We start from the raw sequence: 16,616 nt of genomic DNA on the forward strand, positions 1-16,616 counted from the left end.
ACAACATAGTGAGTTTGCTGAAAACTGAATTGCCTATTTTTAAATAGTGAATTTTATGTCATATAAATTATTATTAGTGGTGGTGGTCCTGGGGATTAAACCCAGGGATGCTCTACCTTTGAGCTACAACCCCAGGCCTTTTTATTTTATTTTGAGACAGGGTTTTGCTAAGTTGCTGAAACTGGCCTGGAACTTTTCATCCTTCTGCTTCATCCTCCCAGTGATGTGCCTGGGATTATAGGCATGCACCATCTAGCCCATCTTGTAAGGTAAATTATATCTCAAAAATTTAAAAAAAGAAAAAAATTTAAAGCAATAGGCACACCTACAGAATGATTATAATCAAAAAACCAAAATAATAATAAGTGTTAGAGAGGATCTGGGGAAACAAGGCTCATACCCTACTGGTGAGAATGTAAAATGATGAAAAACCAGTCTGGCAGTGTCCAAAAGGGTTAAATACAAAGTAACCATTTGACTCAGCAATTCAAATCCTGGGTGTGCACCCAAGAGAAATGAAAACATGTCCACAGAGAAACCTCTACAGAAAAGTTTATAGCAGCATTATTCATAATAGCCAAAAGCTTGAAATAACCCGAATGTTACCAACTAAAGAATAAACAAAATGTTTATACAGTGTCATATTATTCAATCATAAAAAAGGTGAGGCATGCTACAACATGGATGAAATTTGATAACATTTTAGGTGAAGAAAGTTAGTCACAAAGACCACATATTGCTATAATTCCATTCATACAAAATGTCCTATAAGACAGAGCAAATTAATAGTTGCCTGGGGCTGGAGCCTGGGGAATAGAGGTGGCTAAAGATATGGGCTGTCGCCAAGGGGGTTGATGGAAATGTTCTAACACTGTGATCGTTGCATAGCCCTGCGAATAATACTAAAAACCATTTATTAATACACTTTAAAGAAGTGAATTGTATAACATATGAATTAGCTCAATAAATCTCTTGGAAAAAATAAGACTTCTAACCAAAATTTCTCAAAAAACTAGAGTCTGCCTCCCGGCATCCCTGATCCTGGCGAGATGACTCGGATAGTTTGGGGTCCTTTCTTAGAAAGGGCAAGGGACCCGGAAAGTTCAAGATCCACTTAGAAAGGAACCTAGGCAGTCCTCTAGGTGGGAGTAGGGCCGCTCGCCCCTGGCTGGGCCGCGGGATCCAGCCCAAGGGTGGGGCGCTCGTCGGCAGGACTGCGGGCGGGGCAGCGAGGTCAAGAGTCTGCAGAAGTTCCAGGTCCCTTTCTCCGTGCGCGGACGGCGCAGTGGAACCCGGAGTCAGGCGGCCGCCAGCGCGGGCTGGCGACGTGGGAAGTGACCCGACCGGTCACACAGAAGGCGCGCCAGCAGCAGCTCGGTCCTCCACCCTCGGCTGCTCACAGCGCACAGCCTCTCTCCAAAACAAGGGCGGTGACCAGAGGGGGCCCCCAGAGGAGGCCGGGAGAAGCGGGCCCTGCCGTCCAGTCTCCGGGCTCGGCTCCCTGCCCACTGGGCACGGAACCGGGCAGGGGGCGTGGCCCGGGCCCGAGCTGTCCGGGTCTACACCGGGGACCCCTGGCGGTCGCGGCGCCCCCTCGCGGCCCAGACCAGAGCGTGTCCAGCGGGCTCCCGCTTCCGCATTGCGGGCAGGAGGCCGCGCGTCTGCAGCACGGGGACAGGGGCCCTGGGGAGCAGCTGGACCTGCTCTCTCCCAGTATCGGCGCCGCCCATGGCCGAGGTTCTCGAGCCAGACCTGGGGACAGCCGAGGTCGCGGAGGAGCAGGCGGTGGAGACGCCGGACTGGAAGGCCCCGGACGACGCGGGCTCGCAGGTAGGTGCCTTTCGGGAGGGAATCCCGGCCAGTCGGGTTGCCCTCGGGCTGGTTTGCAGTGAGACCTGAAGGTCCCGTGGGGTTAAGTAAAAAATACCCTTTCTAGGGATGGTCCTAGTCCCAACTTGCGACCCTGTTCCTAAAACAGGAGAACTTCAGTCATTTAGCTGTGTCCCTGGGTGCAGGCCACACCTTCGCTTCTTGTCTGGGGCCTGGGAGTAGGGGGCAACTGCTTAGGACCCAAAGCCGTCTGTGGGACCTTCAGGCTCATGGATGCCTGTTTCTTTGAACTTGAATTGAGGTTCAGGGCCTGTGGAGCTGGGGCTGTCGCCAACCCTAACACAAAAGAGGGACACCTCCGGGTGAGGCTAGGCCTGGCCCTAAAGAGCCAGGACCTTAGGGCCCAGCAACACCTAGGCAAGACGGCTCCAGGAAGACTAAAGACCAAGATACCTGAATTGTGGCATCTCATGTCCTACTGTCTTGGAATTGCTTTGGAAGTTTCCTCTTCCCTTAGGCCGGAAGTTATGAGACCCGACACTATGGGCCAGCCAAGTGGGTCAGCACTAGTGTTGAATCTAAGGACTGGGATTCAGCCATCCAGACTGGCTTCACAAAACTGAACAGCTACATTCAAGGCAAAAACGAGAAAGGTAAGAGCAATTGTACCTTAGTGTGCATGTGATGATTGAGACCTGGGGCTAAGTAAGAGTTTTAGCTTTTTACAGAAATATCCTTTATAATAGAAATACTCACACCATCAAAGACTTGATCTTTTCACAGAGGATGCTCCTGGAGTACCTTTGCATGGGCTAGAGGAGGGTACCTCTGGGTAGTACTTTTCAACCTTTCTCCTTGTCTTTTTGGGTGAACTGTCTGTGGCTCTGCATAACTAGTGAGAAGTCCTTTCCCAGGGCTAATGCTTCAGGATAATTTGGTGACTGATACAGAAAAATATATATCAGGGGACAGGAAGATGGTGGATTAAGAGGCTCAAGTCTTAAGTCATAACTTTTGTCTCTGGCCAAAATAAATATGTATATTTTTAGGCAGGTCTCTTAGCTTATCGGATCTCATTTTCTGAACTGTAAAGAAAACAGGATTAACTAGACCATGTTATCTCCACATTCCCCTTATATCTCTGAAAGTACAGAATTTATTAACCAAAATTATCAATAGTACAGAAAGGTTTAATGTGAACCCTGAATAATTGAGTCTTTTTGGCCTTTTTTAAAAAGAGGCAAATTATCTTGAAGGTAAATATTTATATCAGAATTATAAAGTAAATTAAGAAACTCAGTTAAAGAATAGGTTAAATTTTAAAAGCAGTCACATGTCCACTAGATTTAATTTTCATTTTTATGGCACAGAGATGAAAATAAAGATGACAGCTCCAGTGACAAGCTTCGTAGAGCCTGGCTCCGGTCCTTTTAGTGAATCTACCATTACCATCTCCCTATACATCCCCTCGGAACAGCAATCTGATCCACCACGGCCTTCAGAGTCAGATGTCTTCATTGAAGACAGAGCTGAAATGACTGTGTTTGTGCGGTAAGTGGTAGATAATTTACAGCCCTGCTGTCTGCTAATTTTACTTGCACACTCTAGCTGTTTAGCTCCTGCGCAATTCCAACAAGCTTTTCACTCTTTCATAAAAACAGGCCTAACGTGCTTCATGAAGTTTTCCAACTAGCCCCGTTTTAAATATTAATAAAGTCTGTTGCAAGATATATCAATTCATTTAATGAGAAGTCTACTGCAGACTTCCACATATAAAACACAGTATAAACCATATCACCCCAAACATAAGGCTGCTCTTACCTGCAATCCAGGTAAACCTGAACAAAAATACCTTAGAAAACAGTACATGATACCTATCTTAGTAATTAGGGGTGCTATGACAAAATACCATATACTGGGTAACTTATAAGAAACAGAAATTTCCCAGCTCTGGAGGCTGGGAAGTTCAAGTTTATGGCACTGCTAGTTCCAGTGACTGGTGAGGGATTATTTGTTGGTTCATACATTGGACCTCTTGCTTCGTTCTCACATGGTAGAAGGAGTAAATAAACTCCTTTAGGACCCTATTTTAAGGGCACTAATCCCATTCATAAGGCTTTACCGTCATGACTTAATCATCTTCCAAAGTCCTGCCGCCTAATGTCATCACATTGGTGGTTAAAATTTCAACATGTGAATTTTGGAAGGACACAAACATTCAGGCCACAGCTTTCCAACTCTGGTCACACAAAGTTCATGTCCTCCTCTCATACGAAATGCATTGATTTCAGCTGTGGTGTGGTGGCACATGCCTGTAATCCCAGCAGCTCAGGAGGCTGAAACAGGAGGATCGAAAGTTCAAAGCTAGCTTCAGAAAATTAATGAGGCCCTAAGCAAGTCAGCAAGACCCTGTCTCAAAACATTAAATAAAAAAAAAAAAAATTAAGGGGCTATCAGTGTTGCTCACTGGTTAAATACCCTGGTACAAAAAAAAAAAAAAAATAGTATAAATTCCATCCCAGTAATGCCCAGAGTCTTAACTCATTTCAACATCAACTCAAAAGACTAATCTAAATATCCTTTAAATCAAATCTGGGTGAGACTCAAGTATGAATCATCCTGAGGCAAATTCTCTCCATTTGTGAGCCTGTGAAATCAAACGTTCTCTGCTTCCAAAATACAGCAGTGGGGCAGTCATAAGATAGACACTCACATTCCAAAAGGGAAAAATAGGGAAGAAGAAATGAATAAGAGGTCTCAACAGAGACCCAAATCTTAAGGTGTAGGATTAATCTTCTTTTAATTCAAGACTCTGCCCTCCAGGCCTCCTGGAGTGGAGGTCATGCCTCTGAAGCTTTGCTGGACAGGAGTGGGTTCCCAGTGCTTCAAGTAGCCCTACACTATAACTTTGGGTGACCCTACCCCCTGATGCCACTGTCATGAGTTGTGGTCAGCTACCTGCAGCTCTTCCAGGCTGGAATTGCACAATAGTAGCTCTACCAATCTGGTGTGCCCTGCTCCTACAGTTCCATTAGGAATTGCCCTATAGGTGACTCTCTGTGGTGGCCCTATCCTTGCTGTGGCCCTCTGTCTGGTTCATGTACCTGAGGCTCTGGGTAGTTCCATCCTTCAGGATCCAAGTGGAAGTGGCATACTCCCTTGGCCTGTGTACTCCATACATTAGCAGAGATGGCACTGTTTGGATGCTGCTAAGATCTATCACCTGTGCCCTCCCGAGGGCCAGACATCCTGGCCTGTGTCACACGTTGGCCCATTGAGCTGAACCTGGAGTGGTCAAGGAGTGTCACTTTGGAAAGCAGGGAGTAGAACCTTGAGGTGGTGCTAGGCGTTGAGCTCCAAGGTCCTAAAGGGTCGGAAGCCCCTCCTTTGAAATGGGTCTTCTCCCATGTGTTGATATTCTGAGCCTGGGATGGGACAGGAAACCCCCCTGGTTAACCTCTGAAATGCCTTTGGAGCCACTCTTAGAGAATATGTCCTGGCTCCAGTATGGATGACCATGCCAAAATAATTTCCTTTTCAAAGCATTGCTTGGCTTTATTCTTCTCTCCTGTGCAAGCTTTTTCATTTCTTTCAATATGGATAGGCTAACAATTATCTGAAAATTTAGATTCTGAGCACAGTGGTTTATGTCTGTAATCCCAGCAGCTTAAGAGGCTGAAGTAGGAGGATCAAGAGTTCAAAGCCAGCCTCAGTAACTTAGTGAGGCCCTAAGCAACTCAGTGAGACCCTGTCTTTAATAAAATACAAAAAAGATCTGGGGATGTGGCTCCGTGTGATTAAGTGCCCCTGGGTTCAATCTCTAGTACCAAAGGAAAAAGAAAATTCTGTCTTTAAATTGTTTCTCCTTTCTGGTATTGTGCCGTAGGAATTCAGTAGAGACCAAGCCACATCTTCATTTGCTCAGAAAAACTTTCACCCAATGATCCTATTTCATCGCTTCTAAGCTCTTTCATATAACATTAGGATATGAACAGAGTTCAGCTGAGCTCTTTGCTACATTATAACAAGGTTCAGTTCTCTTTCAGGTTCCAAAAACATGTTCCTTATTTCCATCTGGGGCTTCATCAGAACCATCACAGTCTGATGCAGCTCCCACTGTCTCCTTGGAAACTGCTCTTGCCATCTTCAGCAATACATTTGTCACACGATTATGTCCTCTTCCCTGTGACCCCCATAGCGTCCATGTATTGACCAGGTTGTTTCCTGAATATTTGTTTATCCTTTAACAATGTGCTCTCTAACCATTCCTTTCCTGTTTCTTTGCTTCAATGGGCTCCTCCTTGGTCCCCCATCTCTGAGTCACTGCTGATGCCCATTGATGATCTTCATAGCACACTTGCTGCAGGTGGTCCTCTCACATTGCTTCAATTCCCCGTGTCTAAGGACTCTCATATCTAGTGACTGTCTCCAGTTCTGGCTTCCCTACCTGTTACATCTCTATTTGGGGATAGAAGTTGAGGGAGCAAACCAAGCAGCTCTAAAAATAAGCATTCCCTAATCCCCTTCTCTGGCCTGCAGTGCCTATCTCTACAAAGGGCTGTGTCCTTTGGCCCATTGAGCTGAACCTGGAATTCACCCTGTGAATGCCCTTCCTCCTATTGTTATTCTTCTCTGTTATAATGACTTACTTATAAACTCCTTAAGAGTATGACAGCTTGTCCCCATGTCCATATGCTCCAGCTCCTAGTAGGATTGGTGTTTGGGGCTGGGGGTACAAGGTATGTGTACAGAATAAAGCAGCAGATAGATCGTTGTAGAACAACTGTTCAGAAAACACAAGACGACTTCTAATTAGTGTCTTCAAGATTCCTATTTAAGGAAAAAGTGGAATATGAAAACAAATTTCCTGTAGGCTGAACATAGTATTGACTGTTCATTAAAAAAATAAATAATATTGGATCCAAAATGTTACTTAACACAAGGCTCAGAATTGTATTCTGTGTACAAAGCAGAGTTGAATCAGCTCTCCTGCGGCAGCTCACTTTGTCTTCACATGAATACAGAGATGCTTACATTTATTCAATGTGGATTTAAAAGGAATGATTTCAGGCACAGGAAAGAAACTGTTGAATAAAATCAACATAGTTTGTGTTCTTTGGATCCTGAATCTTGTATGATTCATGTTAGGACTGATTTTTTTCATTGGCCCATTGATTATGAAACTTATACCAAAAAAAATTAGGAATAGTTTTGTGTTTCTTATTCTTAACCTTCAAAGTCAAATTCATTGTACTCATAAGTGAGCAGCTCAGCCAGGTCATGATATAATCTCAGAATGTTTTTGTTTACATACTTTAAAATTTATATTTCAACTTTTACTCTTTTCCTCATTTTATTTAAATCTTTTCTTCCCTGTTTTTATAGCAGTCTCCTAGCTCTTCCCCTCCAATCTATGTTCATCTCTCTGCTTGTTATCCTTACCCCAATCTGACCAGGTTATTGTCTGCTCAACATCTTTTTCAGTAACCTCAAAAGGCCTTAGACTAAGGTTCTTCCTTCTGGCTTCCACTCACCTCTCAGATTTTATTTTATGCCTCACTATGAAAATGTGTTGTACTCTTTATATCCCTCATTTATCCCTTCCCTTTCTTTATTCATCCTCCATTTCTGGTCTTAGATGAGACCCCTTACCCTGAATTTAATCATATCTTCAGTGCTCCTGTAGAACTTTGATTCTGCCACTGTTACCTCTACTTGGGGTACATAGAGCTGCCCAAATAAATGTTGGTCTCTTTCGTTAGAGTATAAATGTGTAGAGATCTAAACTAATTATATTCATCTGTAACCCAGTGCCTACTTTTTGCCCAAAGGAGAAAAACAGGGAAATTGTTCAATGGAAAACTGACATTCTGATCTGGGCATAGTCACATGTGCCTCTTGTCCCAGGTACTTGGGAGTCTGAGGCAGGAGAATCATTTGAATCCTAGAATTTGAGAACAGCCGGGATAACATAGTAAGACCCTGGGGGTAGAGGGGAGAGAAGGGAGGAAAGGAAAAGAGTAAGAGAAAAGAGAAAGGAAGGGAGGGAGGGAGGGAGGGAGGAAGGGAAGGAGGGAGGGAGGGAGGAAGGGAGGGGAAGGAAGAAAGAAATTTAAAAAAGGGGAAAGAAACGGAAAGAGGGTATCTAAAGGGATTTCAGTGTGGTTCTGTGTCCAGGAGCATCAGCACATATCTGGGAAATTGCTAGACATACATTCTAAAGCCCTTCCGCAGATCTCCTGAATGTATTTCTAATAGATCCCAGAATAATTCTTATGCCCAGTGAAGTTTGAGGAGCACAGGTTTGAGAATATGAGATCTTGTAAGTTCCAAATCTGCCTGTCAGCACATGGGACCTAGGTGTCCTCCTGGTTCTCCTCAGTGAGTTCGAGGTCACATGGGACTGGGAGCTGTGGGACCAGAAGGGTCAGCATAGTGGTAGGAAGCTGCACCGAATCCAGTGTTGGGGTACCAGCTCCTGCTCTTCTAGTGTCAGTAAGGAAATCACTCATGCTTATTTATTTTCTCCTTTGTAGGTCTTTCGATGGATTCTCTAGTGCCCAGAAGAATCAAGAACAGCTTTTGACATTAGCAAGCATTTTGAGGGAAGAAGGGAAAGTTTTTGATGAAAAGGTTTTCTATACCGCGGGCTACAACAGTCCTTTCAAATTGCTCAACAGAAACAATGAAGTGTGGTTGATACAGAAGAGTGAACCCTCCAAAGAACTTGAATGAGAAAGTGAAAGGAAGTTCATTGCCTGGGGCACGCCTTTGCTCTAATTGCAGACATCAACCCCTCCTAGAAGTAAAGCTATGTGCGGTATCTTCTAACTTGAGAGTATCACTATGAATTGAGCTTATTTCCAATGTGCCTTCTTAATGCTTGAAGCTTTGTTTAGATATTCAGATAACAGGGGACAAAGTCTGTAAATGTAAATGGGTCACAAACTTCTGTCTTGTTCACAATATCACAATTATGTTGCCTTCTTCTGCTTGGATTTGAGTCCATGGATGTTCTTCCTTCCAGATAATATCAGTAAAGACATTCAAGATTTATCCTGTGTGGAGCTATGAGGCCAGCAGGCCTGGAGGCCCAGCGAGAGTCAGTTGGACACAAAAATAAATTGTCTTTTGCAGCTGCCATTGTTACAATCTCTGTTGAGCCTCTGCCAATGCCCCCTGCACAAGAAAGCTCTTACCCAAAAGTGTTGATTATATTCAGTGACAGAGAATATGTTTATGAAGCTAGGGACTTCCTATCTTGTATGACATCCCATAAAGGCATGTTTTGTGCTGGATATGTAGCTCAGTGTTAGAGAGCTCACCTAGCAACCATGAGGCCCTGGGTTCAATCCTTAGCATTGTCAAATAAATAAATACTTATTAAAGAAATAAACACAGACATATAATTTAAGAATTCACTTGAGTTCTTAGATTGTTTCATGTCATATTTCCACAGTTACAAAATGATTTGTAAAATGCAGATAGAGGTCCTTGTCTAATGGTGCTGGAAAACACTTGTCCTAGGGAAGATAAAGTCACATTTGGTCCCTGGAAGCCAGTTGTGGAAAGGGCTGTAGCTCTGCTGTGGGCTCCTGGGGATGGTGGCTTTAGGAGTGGGGGAGAAAAGCAGGCTGGAGCTCAGTATTTTCCAACAATCACAGCTGCCCACGAGTGGTACTGCTTCTGTCATTGCCTGCTTAAGCACAGGACGGACACACAGTCACTTCTCAGGAGACGATTGCTTACATAGGAGATGTGAGTATCCAGAGGGTTGAATGGGCCTGGTGATGCCTCAGGTCCTTTCAACCCTAACATTATCTTTTAAAATTAGTCTCCCTAATCCAGATGCAGTAGACCAACATCCTTATAGTTAATGATTTCCATAGCCAGTGTTTATACGTTGCCTTCTAGATGTGCTATTCTTAGTGTAGCACCTGAATTATCACATTCGACCCTCAGAACAACCCACATTTGATCATCCCCATTTGATCAGATGAGAAACTGAGACACAGAGCTGTTAGGTAACTTGCCGTAGACTACACTGTAAGGGCAGAGGCTGATGTGAGCCCAGGCAGTCTGGCTTCTAACTCCGTGCTCTTGCCTTCTAAGCCCCACAGGAAAACTGTGTGGTAGTGTTCTTCCTGCATAGAAATAATTCATGTGATTATGATCTCAGCGATACCTTTGAGATTGTAATATTTGATAGAAAAAAAAACCAAGCTAGATTTCTGGCTTGGAAATTATTATGGATATAAATTTTAAAATTCTAGGCAATTATTTTCTGAATATATTTCCTTGAGTTGCATATTAAATTTATTGATTCCTTGCACATTTATGCTTGCCAGAAAGAAATTAAGATTCTTTTATAGCACATTTACCATCACTTACTAGAAGATGTCTGTTAGCTCTTCTACTGATGAATGTCCACAGTACTAACCTCTACTGTTATGAGGCAAATATTTCTAAAGTTCAACCTATAGTCCTATACAAAACATGTGTCACACATGCAATAAATTTCACTTAAATGAGAGAAGCATATTTCTGATAACCAATATTCAGTTGTAATCTAAAACATGTTCAAGAAAAACTTGATTTTATACCATTTGAGTTCAAAGTATCCCATTTTCCCCCTCTTCCTCCTTAAAACTAAGACTTTTTTTCAGCCATAAATTAATCAGCCTAGAAAGTATTTCTCATAGCAATGAATTGTTATTTTAATCATGTGGCTGGTCATGAAATAGCCCTTATGTTAACATTTCTTTTGCATCTTATTCCTTATCTTACCTATGGGAAATATATGTCTAGACCCTTTTCTAAGGCTCAGCCTTCCATTTGAGCTGTTGATCTAATTTTTGCTTCACCAATGAGCTCTCCCCTCTCCTCTGCAGTGCCTCTCTCCCCTGCAGTGCCTCTCTCCCAAATGCTCCCATCACTCTGCTCAAAATAGGCACAGATTCTGACAAGTAATGGCTTCCTTGAAACTCACGGCATTTATCCACTCTTTCCTAGGCATTACTTGTCTTCCTGAAATTCTGGCTGTTCTCCTTAAACATTTCCCTGAAATGACATTTACTCATTCTTTAGGTTTTTATGGAGCCTGCATTGTGGGCACCCCATGAGGGGCTGGGATATAGTGCTGAGGAAACATGCTGCCCCATCCTTCGTCAGTGACTTCTTGTTTCCCAGCTCCAGCGACCACCTTTCACTCTTCGCTTTAGCTCAGCTTCCTACTGAGGAGACAACTGTGCACACGACAGAAGTGGCCTGTTCTCATGGACCTCGTGTTCCAGAGGATGGGGCAGTTCTACACAAAGAAGGTGATCTGAAGTTGTGGCACTTGCCATCAAGAAGTGAACTGGGGCTGGTTGTGGTGGTACATGCCTGTAATCCTAGCTGACTCAGGAGGCTGAGGCATGAGGATCATGAGTTCAAAGCCAGTCTCAGCAACTGAGTGAGGCCCTAAGCAACTCAGCAAGACCCTGTCTCTACATAAAAGTACAAAAAAGAGGGCTGGGGATATAGCTCAGTTGGTAGAATGCTTGCACAAGGCCATGGGTTTAATCCCCAGCACCACAAAAATGGTACAAAAAAGGCCTGAGGGTGTGGTGTAGTGGTTAGTGCCCCTGGGTCAATCCACTGTACCAAAAAGAAAAAGAAAGAAGTGAACTAGGGCAGTGGGATGCTGCAGTAGGGCTCGGTAGGGTGTGGTGGATGTCACATGGGATGGTCAGGAAAGGCCTCTCTGAAGAGACCCTGGAGATGTGAAAGATAGAAGCTTGGTGCAGAGGTGGGAGCATACTGGGTAGAGGGGTCAGCACCCAAGAGGCGGGATTCAGTGCCCATGCTGAAAAGCTCCACAGACAGGTTGCTGAGCAGGACATCTGTGCTTGTTGGGCACCATCTCTCTGGATAAAGAAAGCTGCTGACTTTACACAGGGATTTAGGAAACAGAGAGTCCAGGGATTAACAGACTTTCAAAAGCATCCAGGGATTGATTGAGCTGTCGTTGTGGAGGTGCGGTTACCAGAGCGAGGCGTCTGCTGATTAGCAGGATTCGGAAGCCTGGTTTAGAAGTGAGGTTACTGATGCCACGCTGTCACTGACTATTCCTGGTACTTATTTGTTATTGTGACCAAAGAACGGTCATTTCTTTTCTGGGATTTGGAGCAGTGGCAGACAACCCCATGGAGTGAGCTGGTCAAGATTTACCTTCAAGAAAACAGCTTGCTATATATTCCAGCTAAATAAATTGTGTTTTCTTGAGTGGTTAAAAAAAAAAAAAAAAAAACTACTAGCTGCCCAGCAGTGAGGACTGTGGTTCAGATACAGCCTTCAGCTTTTTTTTTTGAAGTTGCAGATGAACACAACACACAATATCTTTATTTTATTTATTTATTTTTATGTGGTGCTGAGGATCGAACCCAGTGCCTCACATTTGCTAGGCAAGCACTCTACCACTGAGCCACAACCCCAGCCCCAGCTTTCAGCTTTTATGATCTTCAGGGTCACCTCAGATTTCAAGACAAGGACACAGTATCTCCAGGGGAGCACCTAGCCTATCACTGGGAGAAGCAGTGGGTGTCAACAGCATACCATTTTCTACCAACTTCCAGCCAGTGACCAACCAAGGTGGAGATACAAGACATAGTTGTTTCTGTCCAAGCCAGGGCTCCTCTAATAAATAGTTTCCTCTAGAGCTTCCTGGCAGGGTGGTAGAAATTATGTCAATCTGTATTGCAATTCAACAAAAAGCTCAAATGCTCCATCCAACAATTCCTTGTCCTTTCAGAGGTGCAATTTCAATATACATCTTTATACTTCATCTCAGTCTCAGATTGGCTCAATTGGTATCAGTGGTTCATTCACATACACAGAAAGACAACATTTTGAGACTGGCTGGTTAGGAGTCTCCATCCCTAGTGAAGGTGAGCACAGAGAGCCCCAGGCATGAAGAAGCTGTCTAGTTAGTAAAATTCTAGATGGAGTGGTGAAAGGGAGTGCCATGACTGGTGGGTAAATCTGTTGTCTCAAATATGGGGGGAAGTATGGATACTAAATACAAGAGCAATAGAGTAGAATGGTTATTACCCAGTTGGATGGATGTTCTACAGATGGTATTGAAAAGCTTAGGTCAATTAACAAACAACTTAAAAACAACTAAGAGCCCCTCTCTTTGTGGTCAAGTCCTCATCTCTTACAGCAACTGAACAGAAAATTCTGAAGGTCAAGCACAGATTTTGATGATAAAACTAGCTCACTACCAGTGTCCAACCAAGCCCAATCTGTGACATCGAGGTCAGAGTCAAACCTCGGGACCTGAATCCCATCATGGGGACAATTTGGGGGGATGCCCCAAACAATTTTGACTCCTAAGAGTCAGAATGTTTCTCAACATGCTGAGCATGAAGAAGAGACCCACCCTTCCTCACTAAGCTAGAACTACTCCCGCCCCCTTCTGCTATCCTACCATAAGGAAAGACTGTGTTCTTTCCACCATAAGGCAACAGGTGTCCTACAGGAGCTTTCCCCATCCCTTGTCATGACTGCTAGGCTTAAAATCAGAGCTAAGTCACAACTAACCTGCTGGGGCTGTGTTGCTCTGGTGAGGGAAGAAATGGACTGCACTGGGAAGGGCACAGGAGTAGCCTTGGGACTAGATTCTGGGGGTGCTTGACTAAAGATACGGGGTTTACAACACTAGATAAGGGAGAATTTCTTGAGCTGGGAACAACTCTAAAGATACAGCATTTAACACCATGAGAAAAACACCAGAAGACAGTGTGAACTCACTGCTCTGGGCTGGCTCACAGAAGCCTAGAAAAGTGAGAGAAGTGTTGAAAAGCCTGAATTTGCTGGTCAGATAACAGGAAGGAGTGAAAGATCCCAGAGAAGGGGGCATGCTGGGATGGATATGTGAGGCAAAATGGCCCATCAGAGGAATGTTTCTCTGGGGAAGGTCACAATGACCCGTTACTTACCAAGGCTATTGGGGGTGACCCGGAGAAGGTCATGAGTACTTCTCAGGAGCTCAGTGGTGACTCTCCTATACAGTCCATATTGGCTGGAAATGCTGTGATGGAACTTGGTTTGCTGAGTCAATGTAGATGATGTTGAGACCCAGAAGAGCCCAGGGGGCAATGCTAACCACAGAAGCCAGGGCGACACCATTATCATGTTGAACACCAAGCTCAAAATGGCAGATACATACAGGGGTCCTGACTTGTAAAATCTTATGGAGATGCTTAATAGGACATGGTATCCCTAGCAACTAAACAGAAAATCAACAGAGGGCAAGGTGAATGAGTAGGGGCTGAGAGAGAACACAGAAAAAAATAAAATAAAATAAAACAAACACCAGGAATCCTTGCCCAGTTTCCAGAGCTGAGCCAGTTTTCCAAAACTCATGATGGAAGAGATGACTGGGCCCCAGCGGAAAGGTTTCTACAACATTTCCACCATTTCTGTGAGTGTACGCAGTTAAGATTACTCCAGCCTTCCTCTAAAGGGACATATGACCATTTACTTAGGTGGCTACACACTGGGGAAAGAGGAATACCTGGGAATATGGGGGTTAAATTAGCATTTAAGCCAGGTGCAGTGGCACACACCTGAAATTCAAGCAACTTGGGAGGCTGAGGCAGGAGGATCACATGTTTGAAACCAGCCTCAGCAACTTACCAAGGCCCTAAGCAACTTAGTAAGGCCCTGCTCAAAACAAACAAACAAACAAAAACAAAAACAAAAACAAAAAAACAAGGGCTGAGGATGTGATTCAATAGTTAAGTATTTGAGTTTAATACCCTGTACCTAAGCTAATAAATACATAACTAACAAAATAAATAAAATTTGAAACCCAGAAACCCAAAGTTTTATTATGGTTCCTCATTCCCCATAAAACTAGGAACACATGGAAATTGGAAAATAGACACAGTTCTAGTCTAAGTTTAGCCTACATCAGGTCCCTTGAATCTATAAACTTACCACTGGTTATTTCCCTAATCCCTAAGAGTATAATTGGCAGGTAGAATAACCACATTGGTTCTCTGACCTGGTGGGGAAAGAGCATAAGCCTCTCAGTCTCCTCTGCCTTGATCAGGGCAGTAAATCAAGATTAGTGCAGCCTTCAGCAATGTTCTTAAAGACCCCCTCATGGGAACATCTGCTTCTGGCCATGATGGTGAAATAGGGACTCAATTTACCTTCCATCTTAAACAACCAAAACCTTTAGAAAATACACATAACAATGTTTTACTGACATTGAAAGGTCACAGCGTAAGAGTATGGACTCAGAGAAGAAGTTGGGGATTGAAGTGAGTTGAGTGATCACTCAAGCTAATAACGGCTTGAAGGCAGTTTCTAGGCAGCAGCTGAGGAGCTTGAAGCCAAACATGGACCAGTGGTCTCCTGAGTCGAGGAAACAGAGAACAGGGTTATAGGAGACCAAGTGGGCAGACTTTGTGCAGCACAGTAAATGAGAAGAGGAACAAGCATACAGAAAGAGAGATCTGCTCTGTAGATCTGCAGTGGGTCCCTTTGAGTATTTGGCTGAATGAAAGTATAAGGAAAATTACCTAAACCAAGAAATAAATGATTGATTGCAAAGTAGGTGAACAAATAATTCACAGATCATGCGTGAAACTGGAATAGTTTATGTTCCCAGTGACAAGAGGAGAAATAATTCAAAATGTGTGCGGCATCAAGTAGAATCTTTTTGGGAAAAGAATGGTCTCTTAAATTGTCCCTAGATCAAAAGCTTCTCTGGACTTCCTCTAGCAAAGCTCAAAAGCAGACTTTGAAAGGATCAATTTAATTCCAAGAAATTTAGCAGTCCATCAGAATAAAGCCCAATAGTATTTAAAGGAATAAAACAAAATCTATCAACAAACAATATAATATTCAAAATACCCAACATCCATTTAAAAAATCAGTAAAATCAGAATAACAGAAAAATATGATTCATAATTAGAAGTGAACCTAGAAGTGACAGATGTAAAGGAATTACCAGGTTGGATCATGTGATATGGGTAGTCCCTATGGTGCTAAGGAAAAAAAAATGAGCGTGGAATATATGACAAGACCCAATGGGAGAATCACAGTGCAGATTCCTGGGTTCCAGAAGCAAGGGTGTGCTAACCACGGGAGAGAACTGAGTGCTCACAAAGATGAAAACGTGAGATACCAAATGATGCTGGTGTCCGTGCTACCCATCTATCTAAGTCCTATCAGAACCACCAACTTATAAAGTGAATAGGACTAGCTTCAGTCCATCATAAGGCAGAAAACCATACAGGAATGGTCACAAGCAGGGACAGAGGACATCTGCAAGACATTGGAGCAGGTAGCCCAACCACCATGTCCCCATGGTTGCATCTGTATCCCTCCCTTCCTGTGGTTATTTGGAGGGCCCGTATGGTTCACCAAAAGAAAAAGCTTGGCTTGGTTTATCCATGAATTAGCTTACTGTGTTGTTGCAAGCTGAAAGGGACCCTCTTTCAAGAGTGACATTGAAAGACAACTGCAAAACAAAACAAAAACTTTTGCAATCTTTCTTCAAAAGGCCAGAATACTTGGTGGTGCACGTGGTCATTCAATCTGGGGAAGGAGAGAGAATACATATGGATTCACTCTATTGGCATGGATGCAGAATCTGTAGCTATGGAGGGCCAACTGTATACTCTCATTCCCACATGAGAAATAACAGATTCCAATCAAGATTCTGCAGAAATAGCAGGGCAGAAATTAGACCAAAGTTGAAACTGTTAACAACTGACAGATTGAATGCC

General features: G+C 43.6%; 1 protein-coding gene across 1 annotated transcript; it reads left to right on the forward strand.

Annotated features, from left to right (window-relative positions):
• The first annotated feature begins 1,429 nt into the window (after positions 1-1,429).
• Positions 1,430-9,251, forward strand: Hebp2 (heme binding protein 2). Its single transcript, XM_046450282.2, has 4 exons — positions 1,430-1,830; positions 2,348-2,483; positions 3,201-3,381; positions 8,367-9,251. The coding sequence occupies exons 1-4, from the start codon at positions 1,729-1,731 to the stop codon at positions 8,563-8,565; spliced, it is 618 nt and encodes a 205-aa protein (XP_046306238.1). The 5' UTR covers positions 1,430-1,728; the 3' UTR covers positions 8,566-9,251.
• Positions 9,252-16,616: the final 7,365 nt, after the last annotated feature.

This window comes from Marmota monax, unplaced genomic scaffold (genome assembly GCF_021218885.2).
Source record: "Marmota monax isolate L192 unplaced genomic scaffold, Marmota_monax_Labrador192_F-V1.1 WCK01_AAM20220418_F8-fsc00030, whole genome shotgun sequence".
NCBI lineage: Eukaryota > Metazoa > Chordata > Mammalia > Rodentia > Sciuridae > Marmota > Marmota monax.

What these genes read in the sequence shown, in the direction of transcription:
- Hebp2 (XM_046450282.2), top strand. Translation starts at nt 1,729, where the DNA reads ATGGCCGAGGTTCTCGAGCCAGACCTGGGGACAGCCGAGGTCGCGGAG. An exon ending in TCAAGGCAAAAACGAGAAAG is followed by an intron (nt 2,484 to 3,200) that starts GTAAGAGCAATT and finishes TTTATGGCACAG; the next exon opens with AGATGAAAATAAAGATGACA. An exon ending in GAAATGACTGTGTTTGTGCG is followed by an intron (nt 3,382 to 8,366) that starts GTAAGTGGTAGA and finishes TCTCCTTTGTAG; the next exon opens with GTCTTTCGATGGATTCTCTA.